Here is a 14,618-nt window from a genome sequence, read left to right as displayed (position 1 = left end):
TCAACATTGCATGTCAAGAATAGCTTTGGACTCCTTAAAGTGACAGATAAAATTTCATGACAATGGAAAATAATTTAACAATCCAGAAACTTTGCATTTCACCTCCTCCTATTCATGAAATGAATGAAATAACTTAAAAGTCAGATTGCTAAATTACATCATTATATGTGTAGTAAACAAAGTCTGCAGGCAGTTCTGTTTGAGGATAATACTGGAAATCTCCAGTGAAGCCACATTATTATCAGCTTTGCCAGCACACGCTTCACCATTTTTCTATGCATATCTGAAACTGAACCAAGACAGTGAAATAGCTTAAACTAAGGAACGCTCGTGAAACTGATGAGAAGCTTTAGTTAATTTTACTAAGAAAACCTTTTGGGAACCTCAAGTCATTAACCGCTATCTATTAAATTGATAGCCGAACATTCAGTTAATATTATTAATTATATGAAAACACTACAGATGTTCCAGTTCTTACAGAAACTGTGGTAAAATGACTGGAAGTCCTTTGAAGAATAGTTCAGACAATAGCAGCTAATTACTTTTAACATTTATATTACATTTCTCATTAGGTTTATTGTAGAAATTAAATTATGGCAAAGTACTGTCCATGAATTGCTGATTTAGCCCAAATGATATTCCTAAAGTTACTCTGTTCATCAGTTGTCTGAGGCTCTACAGCTGACAAAGACGCTGGCTTGTTAGCTTAGTGGCTGAACAGATGGCCCAAAGGAGGGGAAAAAGCTGGCTATACATGAAGGAAAACTGAAGGTCTTGAGACAACAGGAATTATTTATTTCAAATGAGGGCAGTAGATTCTAGTTCTGTTTCATGGTGAAGATAGTTTCATATTATGAATCTCAGCCAAGGTACAAAGCCAACATTTTGGTATTCACTCAGCCTCCTTACCTGTAGCTGAAATTTGGCAGCAAGTTGTCGGTACTGTGGGGAGTTGGGATCATTAAGTTCAGCTGTGTACTCCTGATCCGTGAGAGTGACACTGAATTCTACCATTTGCTCCACAGGCAGTTCTGGGACTGTATTTGTTCCCAGCTCCTGGAAACGAAGAGGAGAGGAAAAAAAGGGGAGAAATAAAACTGTTTTTTTCCCCACATTTCAGTATTTAATACATAGAAGGGTTCCCTTTTAAGCCTGTCCCCAAAATGACATTCTGAACCATATCCTACAAAGGGCAAGGGTTTCTAGCCACATCTGTTGGCTTAATTACTCTGCTTTTGCAAACAAGTTTCTATTACTGTGGCTTGCGAGTTACCTTTGATATGCATAAATGAAGGTGATAAAGAGAATCAAGCCATTTCTTGCACACAGACTGTTACCAAGTCTTCTTATTTCCATCATCATATAGATTTACTTGCTACTTTGGAGGAAAGAGTGTGACATGAAGGAGAGTGACAAGCAAATGCTAAAAGCTGGTTGGTTTCCTACCCTCGGAATACTCATGGTCAACCAGAGCAGAGTGCCAGAATCTGTTACTATTTCCCATTCAGACGTTTGCATTTGTTTTTTCCTGATAATAAAGCAGAATTAGCCCTACCCATGTTACACCTTTACTGTGCAGCTGACTTTACTGCTATTAAAAGTACTGTTATTTTGTTCATTGTTCCCTGACACTATTTGCAGTTTGGCCTGCACTTACTATTTTTTTCATTTAATAATGTTAAACTCCAAATGCCAATTGATTTGTAGGCTACGATGTGCTGGTCACAAGGAGGAGACCCACTATGGGTGAATTCAGAAAGATTTCCTAACTCATCTTAGATATAACAATACCCATTTGCTAATTTTAAGGAGTTATCTCTTATTTGTTATTCACAAACAAAGCTGAGCTTCAAGTTTCAAGTCTTGGAACACAAGTACCTGAAGAGGTGATACAGAGAGGCCACCCAGGAAACTCCTGCCTTCTGCCAATCTTTCAGTCCTTCACAAATCTCGTTACTAATTTTAACACATACCATCCCAGCATTCCACTGCCAATGTATTTTATTACACGAAAAAGCCTTTTGTTTCTTTTCTGAATAAAACCTTTCAGGGTTCTATAAAGTTTGCCTGTTAAAAATATGAAGGTCTTGGAACACGAAACAAATTTTTCTTTACTGCATGTACTGGATATCCATTGCATGTCTATTCTTATTAACAATACTTAGATATTCTGTATTCTTTAAATACTTTATTATATTTTTGTTTGCTCAAGGACAATTCTACTCTCAGCCAGGCTTCTTATTCCCCACATAAACAAACAAATGCAACAAGAGCAAGGCAACAATCAAGAAGAAACTGGCCCAAAAGAGCAACAAGCTCATCAGCCCGAATCCCACAGAGAGGTGGGGTTTCCACTTCTGCTGCCAGGTGGGTTGCCACGAGGCTGCTAGAGACATCTGTCCCATAATAACACCTAGGCTTTGAGAGCTTCCAACAATAAGCAGAAGAAGAAATATGTGCAATCATGGTGGGTCAGGGGATAAGAGAGAAAATAAGATGTTAATATAATAAAGAATGAGTGAAATAGGAGAGAAGACTTTCTGCACCCATTGAGCCCGCTAACTCAGCTCTGCTAAGTCATTCCTTAGGATGCCTCAGTTTTAGAGGAAAGTATGTTTTCTGTCACACATAAAAATATGGCTCATCAGTTAGAGAAAGAGCATTCTGTAATGTTGTATCACTAAACAAAAGTTTAAGGAATATGCAGTTTCTATATAGCTGCTCTATGACTTTTGAGGAGCCAGCCTTAAGGGAGCTGGTCACGAAGGGCTGGGCCGAGAAAGAATGAGGAGACCTATAACATGGAGGAACTGGTTAACGCCAATCCCCCAGTACACCTCAAACATCACAAATAAGCAATTTTAAAACCACTTTTTCCTCATATTCTATCTGCTTTTTCACTCCAACAGCTATGATACAGGTAGGTAATACACAGTTGAAAATATTAAGATCACTTTGCTTTCTTAGATCCTGAGGATGTAATCATTTCGAAGAGTTAAAACAGCATTTATCTGGGATAAATTCCTGTGCCGGAGCTGAGAAGCTTGCAGAGGTGGGATGGAGAATGGTGGCGATTTGCCCGGGCTGTGATGGGCGAGGCTTTGGCCACCATTTCTGTCCTCAAATTCTTGGCGGCGGCGGTGAGACCTTGAGTACACCCAAGTGGTGTATGTACAGCATACCCAGCTGGTATGCACCACCATCACAAAAACCCCAGAGTGGCTTTTCGAGGAGTAAAGTGAAAAAAAAATCTCAGAGGGGGAACGCAAGGTGCTGGCTCCCACCTGGGGCTCCTCAGCAGCGGGGTCCACCCTATGCCCTCAGGCCCTGGATGAGGCTTTGGTCTCTCTTCACAGGGAGGTTCTGGAAGGTTCCTCACAGCTGCCCTGGGGCCAGGGCCACCTCCCTGCAACCCCCAGGTGCAGTGTCCAGGACGGGGAAAATAACAACCCCTCCTCTCACCCCCACTCTATCTCAGATATAACCTGTGGCCTGTGGTAGCTGTTGTAAACCTGTGGAGGAGGGGGTAGCCCCTGGAGCTACACTGCATGGCTGCCCTGAGGAGACATCAGGGGAGATCCCCTGTTTGACAGCTGGCTGTCTGGCAGGAAAAAGGCAAGGAGGTCCAGTCGTACCCCCTGTGGTGTGGAAGGCTCAGAAGGTATGCATTTTCACATTATTTGATGAGGAACAAGGTTACAAAATGGTGCAAAATAGGCAATGGGCCCCTCATTAAAAGAACGAAGACTCTGTCTAAAAGCTGGTTGCCATATTTTTATACCTTTTATGCAAGGGATATAATGCACTATTGCAGTACAAAACAGATGCTAATAAACTCTCCAGTCCTACTAACAGTAACAGAGGGGAGCACTCATGGTTTTTTAGCACTAAGTGTTTAGAAGGCTTCCCTCCGTTTTCTGCTAGCTGAGCTCCAAAAGAAGAGGCGAGTGAAAAAGTGGGATAGGAAAACAGGCTGCTCTCACCTTCACAGGAGTCTTCGTGTCGTTAACAATTTCGTTGAGCAGCGTGCCGTTAGGTACTGGTGCGTATGGAGAAAGGGACGTGCCAGGGGAGCCTGGAGGGGAGGGGGGTTAAGGTAAAAACAGGCAGGAACAGGTTTGCATATCAAAAATCTTCCCCTTTCTGTGTTGGTCAGGTGTCAGCTCACTGGAGCAGCTTTCCTTACGGAGGCTGTGTTTGAACACAAGCCTGCACCAGTGAAAGGTGGTCGGGACTTATGGCATAGGTAAAGCTGCTACTTTTTATACAACAGAAGGCCTTTCTTTCCACGTCAAAACATCAGCAGCGTTGCACATGCATGACTGAAGGCAAAAGTGGCGCTGACTATGCATCAATGAAATTGTGTGGATTAAATAATAATATTCGATCATTTCCTGTCACACTGCGTTATATATTACCAAATGTCTAAGCTTGCTTTTGCCGATTGAGATCTTTGTCTCTACGATAGCCACCTTTCTTTAGGGCTCAATTTAAAGTAACAAGAGGCTTTGATAGAGTTTTCCAGCTAAAGACAAAATTACCATGCTGGAAGTCTCTATGAATAAGATTCTGTCATATTTGGCCTTCATAAAAATATGCACGCGGGATGTTTCCTCCTTGAATCAAAATGCTCATATTTACAGATTTTTGTCACTGCATGAATGTCTAATGTTATTTTAAAGAACTGTAGTACCCAACAGTCTTGGTAGGTCTAATTGGAATAATCTGCTCCAATTAATGTCTTGGTATCACTGTGACTTTCTAGCTAAAGTCATTCTTTATTTTCATCTGCTTGCTTATTTTGGTTAGCGAAATGCAGCAGCAGACACTCTAGATGTTATTTCATAATGGAAGAAAAATTAGCTCTAGTCTCCTGAAACTAGGAAAATATGCATTTAAAGACTTAAGCAAACCTGGAATGCTATATTTGAGAAGCAGACATGCTGTAAAGAAATCAAAAAATGCTTCTTATAGATTATTTTGCTAAAGCACTTTCATTTTACTTCACTGAACTTGTCATGCTTCTACTGCATTCGTTAAATTACAGCCTTCTAAGATCTATGAATCACTGGTTTTAGTAATTCTATTTAATGGGCAGACGCACAGCAAGCAGATTTGATTTTACCTGTAGAAATGGAAGGAATGTCTTCCGGCTTTTTGCCACCTGTTTTCTCTGTGGATATTTCATCTTTCCTATCAATCAAATAGAAATGAGTGATTTAATGATCAGCATGCTGTACTGGCAATGGCAAAGGTGTAAAAAAGATGTAGAAATCACCGCTATATTAAGTGTACTTTAAATGAAAGAAGCTATTCCTAATGGAATATTTGATAAGCTGGTTAAACAGGCAATGGAACAGTAGATCATATTTCATATTCAACAGTTTATATATTTCCTTTCCTTTCGTTCATTATGGTATTTGCTCTTACAATGAACAAAAATATGATCTAATATACTCCTCCTCTGAGGACTACCAATCCTGTGAGGAGTCTGCTCATGAGGTTTCCTGACTGATTTTCTCTGAGCAATCAGAGGGATGGGGTCACAGAGATTACATCAGTGCACAGGGTCTGCTTTTTCTGTCTTTGAAGTCTATGGATGCTTGACTGTTGACTAAAATGGAAGCAAGACTTCTTGTACATTATCTAAACCAACTATTGCCTCCTTTGCTATATCTTGTGCTATCAAGATAGTTCAGTGAGGGCTTTGGCCTTTTTCTAATTTTAGAGCTAATGGATATTTCATGGTTTCAAGGGTGTTTTATAGTTCAGTGTGCGGACACCCATCAGGATGGGTGGACTTACTGTTCAGTTGTCAGCTTACATTTTAATACCATAAGGATGCTTCCAACGAATGATAGTTTCAAATTGGATTCCTGGATCAAGATTATTATGAATTGTAGGAATATTTATGTTTGGATCTGGATTTAATACTGGTGGGTTAATGTCTACCACTGTCCCCCTGGCAGACAGCTGAAAACTCAAGTAAAAATATGGTAGGTGTGATGTACAGATCATTTTCCTTGCATCACAGGATTTTTTTTTTTTCTTGTATTGTTGATATTATTGTCTGTTTTAAGTTTTACTGTTATGTGCTGATGAAGAAATTTTGGAACTGAGACTGTTAGCTTGCCCAAAAAGCAGAAGTGGTATGTATATATATAAGTACATTTTATAATAGATGTGTCAAAGATTCCTACAATTAAGGCTACAGAATAATTTCTGCTCTAAACCCAAATTTTTATTCATTTTTAGCTTTTGGAAACATGAAGATTCTTATCTAAGAATCTTCTAAGTGACATTTTGAGATTTTTCTGACCTGAAACTGGGGAGTGAAGAATTTAAGTTGTTTTAGGTTCTAAAACCCAAACATGAGGGTGTGTAGAAAAAAAACAGCATAAAATAAAAAGCCCAATCACGGAAATAAATGAGGATAGAATTCCTCAAAATTTCTATAAAAAGAGCTATTATTAAGGCAGTGCACACAGGTGGAGTGTTTGTGAAAACTGATATGAGTGAAAGAACTAAGGGCACCGCAGTGTGGTGTTAACTGAGACAACAAGAAGATTGTAACAGAGGGAAAAAAGGTGGCTGGGCTGCATTTCTATACAGGACCAACCTAGTTGTTTAATAACATAAATAAAGAATATGAACAACTCCTGATTTACCACATCCTCTGGATATCTTGTGTGGTGACAACTAAAGTATTATTTGTAATGTTTTCACAATGTTAACTAATTATGTATTGCAACTTTAAATGGAGACTGATCTCTCTACATGGCATCTAGAGAAGATACAAAATGTTTCCCAAACCACAAAGTAGTAAAGATGAAGTCCAACAATGCATAATAGTGGCTGTCTGTATTTTCATCTAAAATGCGAGTAATTTCATAGAATTTACTTCACCTTCTGAATTGCGTCTAGGGAAAACCATACTGTTCACAAGAAGCATAAGAACTCTGAGATCAGTCAGTTCACTTATTGCCTTGCTGCTGCTGTTTGCACTAGACTGAGTGCAAAGACCTCCCTTTGGACTTCCAGGGGAGTTTAATTAGGCCCTACATTATTAAAAATACATTTCTGAGAAAGAAGAACACTCAAAGCTCCCATGTTGTAATGAATAAAGATCCCTAAGACCTCTGTGATCATCAGACAGTATAATTTATGAATGGAAAAGATTATTTGCTACACTGGAAAATCTAAGGAAATTTGAAGGAAAAATAATACATTAATCGGAGAAACTGTGGACAATGATTTGTCTGGCTGTACTATAGCATTTATATGCAGAGAGACAGAGTTCAGTATTGTAACTTTAATCCCGCCATTCTCAGACTTCTGAGCATTGCCAGGAGCATACTTTTTTTTCCAATTTATGGAATAAAGCACCACATTAGCTAACGCTATCATGATGTGTAAAAATACAGGGGAAAGCTAAAGTGAAGGCACGGAGTTTTCATACTATTGCTTAATGTGTCCTCCCAGATAAACTTTTGCTCAGCTCTCTGACTTTCCTTTTGAGAATTATAGCAATTGTGGGTAAATTTTGTCACAGTCCCAATCAACACTATCTAACACAAAGCTGTGGCTCTGTCAGGGTTTCATGCTCACAGTCTAAGAAGAGATTCTGTGGTGTCTCAAAGTGAACAGGCAACTCAGGCATTTGGCCACCTTAATTATTTGTGATTCGATTACTGTGTACTATGATACATACAGTATACACATCTCTCACAGCACACACCAAATACACCACAGTGCTATCTGTATATCTGTTCACATCCACGCACATCTACACATATCTTTTTCGAAAAAGGCAGTAACGTCAAGTGGCAAGGTTCTACTTGTGCTACTTACCTTTCCTGGAAGGTTCTATGTTTTACTCGCTGCAAAAAGATTAAGAAAAACAGCATTTTACTAGTGGGTGTATCCAACCATTGAGCAGAAGCCTGTTAGCTCTTTTGTTTACTGTACTTGTATTATGTTTTCCTTCTAACACATGCCCCCTCCTCTTCCTGAGCAATACTTTGCTGTTATATAAGCAGATGGAGAGGCACTTGGAAGTCTCCCCCAGTTTCTAAACAAATGTCAGTAATCCTTACCCGTTGGATTATTTCCAGGTGTTCTTGGGAATTGCTGAAGTTTTTGCCAATGTCGAATATGCAGAAGGTTTCCCTCTGGCAGGCAGTAACCCAGTTCTGATATTCAGAAGTATCGGGAATCCGATCCAGAAAAATACGAAAGGCTTCCCACACAGCTTCCTGGCAAACTGAGTAAGAAGAAAGGGGCTGGGGATGGATGCTTTGTACCAAAAAGTAAACTTGAAAGCCTTTTTAAAGTTATTTAGGATTTACACATTTTACTGTCCTTAGTAAAGAAATCCAGCTTCTAGGGTTTTTTTAGATATTTAGATCTTTTAGGTATTTTTGAGTTGACAGTCATTTGCCTTTATGCTGAAGGATTAACAATCTTTGAGGCAAAGATTGTTAATGTCCCTCACTTTAAAAGAGAGATTAATTTGGCCTGACATCATCATCATGAATAAGGAGCAAACACAAAGAACACTTCATTCAACCTCAAAGTTACATACATACAAAGATACATACTGGATGTTCCAGTGAGAGCAAGCAGGGAGGTAGAGAAAAAAAAAAATCTAGCAGTCATCATACTTGAATAATCATAATTTTAACTGTATACAAAGGTTTTGTACATTAGTATGGTTAACTATGCATAGAACAAGCGAAAAGGAACATATTTAAGATTTTTATATTCCCCATACATATAAAAAATATTTAATAAAAAAATATTTTTAAATACAGCAGGCTAAAATGATTTGATTATATTCCAAAATTTCAATGTGATTAGTCTTTTCGAATTTTTAAGGACATTCTACAGCAGGTACATGCTTTTATGTTTCTTTAAACACCTCTGGAAAAATTGAATGACTTGATATAGGTAAAATTCCTCTGGGAAGAACATGATTTCCTTTCTCTCTACACAACTGTATACAGTCATTTATTCGGTGTTAAGTATCTCCTCCATGGTGATGAATCACCCAGTTAAATGCCAGGCTACATCAGACAAGATTAACAGGAACTGTGGCTACAGAGAGAACAGTAGTGTTCTGCATCATCTAGAGAAATGAAAATGAACATAAAGGGAATAAGACAGTGGGGGAGATTTCGCAAAGTTGGTGTTCAGGAACGGCTCTAAGGGAGCTTCATTTTCTGGATGCAAACCGACTTATTTCCATGAGCTTATGTAAAACAATAATGGAGACTAATACTTTTACATATTTTGTTGGCTTGCTCCTTATGCAAGAAAGCTGTGAAGTTCAGCTGTAATATGTTACAAAATATATTAGAATGCATATTTGGGCTTGGTGTCCAGTTTTTTGATCTATTTTCTAGCAGTCAGAATTTGGGCATTTCAGGGAAAACTTGTAAAAGCTCCTGCTGTGAAGACATTGCTCTCTAGCACTGTGAGTGAGGATCATGACATGCATGAGTATGTGAGGGAGGGGAGAAAGCAGCAGCAGCTAGGTTATAAAATGACTGCTGAGGAATACTTTGTAGGTTTTACTTTCCCTTAATGATTCTGATAATACCGGTCTTTGATATGTCCGCAGAAGAGAGTTTTCAAAAGTCACAGATGGCCAGGTGGGGCTACACTTCTGAGTGCAGTTTTACCAACATCTTGCTGAAGTCTCCTCCTTTTTGTTAGTTGAAACCATTTCTAAAGATTCTGGAGAATAAACCGTTCCCTCCTCCATACAGCGACTGCCTACCTGACTAACTATACTAATGTCTTTGGATTTCTGTTCAGATACCAACCCCTCCCTACACCCAAAATATTTGGGTTTCATTTAACTCGCTTTGCACAGCCTTGAACTAAATGTAGAATTAATCCTTTGCTGGACCTGAGTCATGTTTAAAACCACTGAGCGGTCCAACGAGACCCTCAAGCTATCAGAGAGCCAGCCAGGAAGTGCCGTTCTGTGTGGACCTTCCTGCTTAACTGCAGAAATACCCACTTATGCAGGTTGTCCTCTGCAGGGGCTGTGAAGTCAGTTGTGTAGGATAACCAACATGGCTGGGTGACTGCTAGAACCATGGTGTTTTCAACAGAACCAGTTCAGTCTATCTCAGCTGCCACTGCAAACTTCTCCTTCATGGGTGACCGCCTCTGTCTGTACTTGTCGATTCCTCTGGTATTGTTAGAGTCAAGAAAGTCAGATGTATTTTTGGCGTTGTGAAAATATAATGTACACTCAGTCAAGATGAAGGCACAAATGTTGTTTAAAGTTTAATGCTTTTAGAGAAGGGTGATTTTCAACCATATTAGAAAACTCATTTTAACAAAGACTTGCTAGCAATTTAAAAGCTGTTGCCTTTAGCACTTTACTTTGCAAAGTTCATTACTATGAGATGGGACATTTATTTTCAGTACTGGATACCTCTTTTGCTTAGAGTGAGATAATTATCTGCATATCTAAAATATTGGGGTGTCTGAAATTAGTGCAATCAGTTTCTCTAGGTATTCTCTAAACTTGCTGTAGGGATGTACTCACCTAGCTGTGTCAGGGCACCTCAATAATATATCGGGAACAACCTGCCCTCCCAGGAGAGCAGCTGCACGGGGAGCAGATGGGGTCAGATTATTAAAAAGGAACAGGATGTCTTTTGAAGAGATTTATTCATAATGAGCTAGCAGTTAAGGCTACTTTCTGTCATCTTTTTCTCACTTGCAACCCTGTGTTATCTATTTTCGTGAGCAGTAACTGCTGAATGAAGATATACTATCTGATGAAAAGTAATCCCGCTACCAGGGTTTAGTTAAACATGACCCATGGCCAGCTAAGGAGGCGGCATGGCTGATTCCATGTATGCTCCCAGTTTGCCCCAGAAGAGGGACTGTCTTCATGGTGACTTAAGCTATGGTGACACATAACATATCAGAGTTGAAATACTGCCACTGTAGTGTGGCTACCAGACTATCTTTTTGGGAAGGCTTCAAGGATAATGCTTTCATCACCACATTTTCACTTCTAACTTTCTTTTTTCATTTATCACTTTCATCAGGTAGATTAGCTTGCTCAGCTGGGAGGGCAGGAGTCTTGTGTTTTGAACTTTCCTTGAAGGAAAGATTTTCTGAGGTTTTAACCAAGGACATTGTAGTGGACAAAGTGCAACTATTCAAGAGAGCAGAAACACCTTTTCCGAATGAGTCTACAAAGTATTCAGTTGCAGTCATCTGTTCTCTTGCTTACTTTTTGGGAAGTACTCCAGCTTCAGTTGAAGAACTGCATGACACCTACTCAGAGAATTTTGTGAGTCTAGGACACTGCTGGGAAAGAGGAGCTGTAAGTATAAACCTGCTTGTACTGCAAGACTTACAAAGCCCAGTAACCCACTCCAAACTGATGTGCTGCTCTCCAAAAAAGTGGCAGTATAAGGTGATCATAGTTGCAGTTCTTTGAATTCAGGTTAATGATACCAGCCTGTCCCAGCATAGCTTGTTTTCAGACCAATCAGGGATGTGGCCAGGGAGTTTTAGGGACCTTCAGGATTAATTAGTATTTAAGAGAGGCTTTTTGGATCAGCCTCTTTAACACGTTTCAGAATTCTGTCTAATGCCCATTAGACTGGAATTCAGTCCCATGATGGATATCAAATATGTGTGGCTACAGACATTGGTGTGGTTTGCCCATGCTGCCTAGAGCAAGTGGCTGCTGGAATAAAATTTTCGCAGCTCTACATCCAGGTTTCATTTCAGAGGGAACTAGCTGGTTACCTGAAAGTTGAGGAGCAGCAAATGTACATACATGTATGTGAATGGTTGGAGATCAATATAGAGGACAAATAGATAAGGAAAGTTGATTTAGAGAGTAGATGTTGCCTTAGATACTTGCATCCCAGAAGCACTGACTAGATTTTAGAATTAGCTTTGGACCTACTTGCTGCAGCACAAAAATATGCTTTTTTTTTTTTTATACAAATTGGAACAGCCTCAGAATGAAAAGCTGGGAGAGGGAGGAAGAGAAGAAATATAAAAAAAAAAACCAGAGGGCTATTTGCACTGTACATTCTAGGGACCTAAAATTGGAATGCTAACTCTATGGGCTCTCTATGGTCAAGGGAGGAAGAGAAAGGGCTGGGGAGGGAGTGAATTAATTGGGCAGAAAAAGCATTCTAGGTTTTTTAAAAATAAGACTAAGGTCTTTGCATGAGCTGCTGGCAATTATCTCAGTTTTCGTAGTATACCAACACTGCCACAGACTATGCACTATGTTCTGCCACAAAACCACTATGCAATTACACTCAGTTCATTAATATTTTCATTGTGTTATTTTATTCTGTTCTGGTAACTGTCTGTCTTGAACCATGTTAATGTACACATAACATTTGAATATCTATGTAAAAATAAAGCGTAAAGCAAATATATATACTGCCTAGAGCTAAAGAACAAGATTCTGGAAAATTACTGTGTTTCTTCAATTAAAAGAAATACTTTAAGGGAGGAAGTACATATTGCAATCATCATCTTACCTCTTAATCTATAGTAAGCTTGATGACTGGCTAAAATCTGCTTCACTGATTCTTGTGGGCAAACTTTCACACCAGTTGAGAAAAAGGATGACCTCTTTATTCGGTGTTTTGACATGTCAAATATCCGCCTTATGGTTGATACTCTGGACCTCTTTGTTGTTCTTTCTGTTTTGTCTGACCCTGAGGCATCTGCAAGATGTTTGGCTTCACCACGGTTTATTTTATTAGGAATTTCTGGAAAAGATAAAAAGTAAGCATGTACATAAACTTACATTGCATAGGCAGTAGGTATCATACGGAAGGTCATATCTGGAAAATGGGCATGGACCTGTGAGCTCTTTTTGTTACGTAATATTGGTGTCAGTGCCCTGACTGACTGAATGTGCTGAGGAGAAACATCCTGTGATCACACGGGAGAACTGGGACTCAAGAGACCTGGTAACTAATTTTCTTATATCTCAACACATGACCTCCAGGTCACACAGGGTAAAAGTTTCAGAAGCCCTAAATCTTGTTATCAAAAGTGACTTTGGGTTAGATCCACAAAGCACACTTAAGTGTGTGAACTTCATGCTACAGCATCTCATTTGTGAGCATATCGCGCTGTAGGGAAATGTACAGCACAGTGATAGATAATGGTCTGGAGCTTGGGAAAAGCGAAGCATATCTGTAACAGCGTAGGGTGTAAAAAGGTGTCTATGCTAGCAGATAAGTAATGTGAGAAATAGTTGTACCCTAAATCTGCACCCTTTTAAGATATTCTTATTTTTCCTTTGGGCTTCAAGGCACATGTCCCTTCACATCAGGTTCATAGTCTTGAACCCATCCCAAGAACTGGACCCTGAAACACTTTCTTTCAAAAGCTGAACAGGAGTTTGATTGTCTTTGGGGAAGAAAGAGCTGTTTCCAGTCTCCCTTTTTCACTCCACAGTGCACTCCTCTATCTTTCCCTCACATAAACAGAAATATTAATCAGAACAGTCTTCAATTATGTTTCTTTGCCACTTGATGATAGGAGTTGTGAACGTTCTGGCATTGTATCTCAATCAGTCTTTAACTATTGTTGGCAAAGCGGAACAGCTACAGTAGAAACAAGTGAAACCAGTGAGTGGGAATTGAAGGTCTGAGATTAAGATTTACTTATGGAGCTATTCACTAATGAAAAATTGAAATATTTCTAGAGTGTCAAAAGCATAGGAACCCCCTACTTAAAAGGCACACAAAAATTCAGGACTCATTTAGTTCCACTTCCTAAGTACTTGTGATGCAGTATTACATGACATAGCAGCTAAATTTAATGTAAAATGTTAATGATAAAAATAACATATACAATACACATTTAAATGATCTGAAATAGAGCATTTTGCAGGATCGTGTGACAGGAGCAATTAGTGTCTTTTAGATTATCTTCCAAAATTTTGCATACATATTAATAAAGATGTTAAAGTTAATTCAGAAATACCCTTTTTTGTTCCATTTTCATACATCACAGATGGAAAATAAAGAAAAATGTAAACAGAATAAAAGACTTTTTGAAAGAAAGGTGTAAATTTTGTAGATAATTGGAAAACTTTAAGGGAGAAAATGTAAGAAAGACATGGTATCTGTGTGCCTGAATGCTGACAAAGTGACTGAAAAAATTGCTTTGTAGAATGGTTAAAAAACGTGTAGAAGAAAAATAAGAGGAAATAATATGGTTCACATGGAACAAGTTTAGTGAGAGTAATACTATAAAAAAATAAAAGTAAAAAATTATCAGTTTACTGGAGAAAAAAGAAATATGCTGCATATAAACACTAATTATTATGTTCTTTGGCAAATCAAGAGAAAATAAGGAAGGTAAAACACGTTATCTTGACAATTTGGAACTGTATTAATAAAATGTGTAAAGAAAAGAGGGCAGATAAATGATAAGAGAAAAAAAGAGAAAAGCATACTGTTACAATAAGAATAGTACTGGAAATAAAGAATGAGAAAAGTTCTACCATATATGTCATTATACATATATATCTGTGTGTATATATATCTCAGTTCTTATTTGACTTCAGCACAAACATCCAATGCTTACTGTGTAGA

General features: G+C 38.7%; 1 protein-coding gene across 1 annotated transcript in view; it reads right to left on the bottom strand.

The window, feature by feature from the left end:
- IMPG1 (interphotoreceptor matrix proteoglycan 1) overlaps positions 1 to 14,618 on the bottom strand; it is a gene marked incomplete at both ends in the record, with an annotated part of 63,163 nt that overhangs the window by 37,151 nt on the left and 11,394 nt on the right. Inside the window, 6 exons of the mRNA XM_082481579.1 lie at positions 910 to 1,056; positions 3,984 to 4,075; positions 5,126 to 5,193; positions 7,852 to 7,880; positions 8,097 to 8,263; positions 12,543 to 12,776. Of these exons, the coding sequence (XP_082337705.1) occupies positions 910 to 1,056; positions 3,984 to 4,075; positions 5,126 to 5,193; positions 7,852 to 7,880; positions 8,097 to 8,263; positions 12,543 to 12,776 (737 nt within the window). The remainder of the gene's footprint in view (positions 1 to 909; positions 1,057 to 3,983; positions 4,076 to 5,125; positions 5,194 to 7,851; positions 7,881 to 8,096; positions 8,264 to 12,542; positions 12,777 to 14,618) is intronic.

This window comes from Vanellus vanellus (genome assembly GCF_965231255.1).
Source record: "Vanellus vanellus genome assembly, chromosome: 3".
Classification (NCBI taxonomy): Eukaryota; Metazoa; Chordata; class Aves; order Charadriiformes; family Charadriidae; genus Vanellus; species Vanellus vanellus.
Note: the sequence above shows the minus strand (reverse complement) of the source record. Positions and strands in the feature narration are given on the sequence as shown.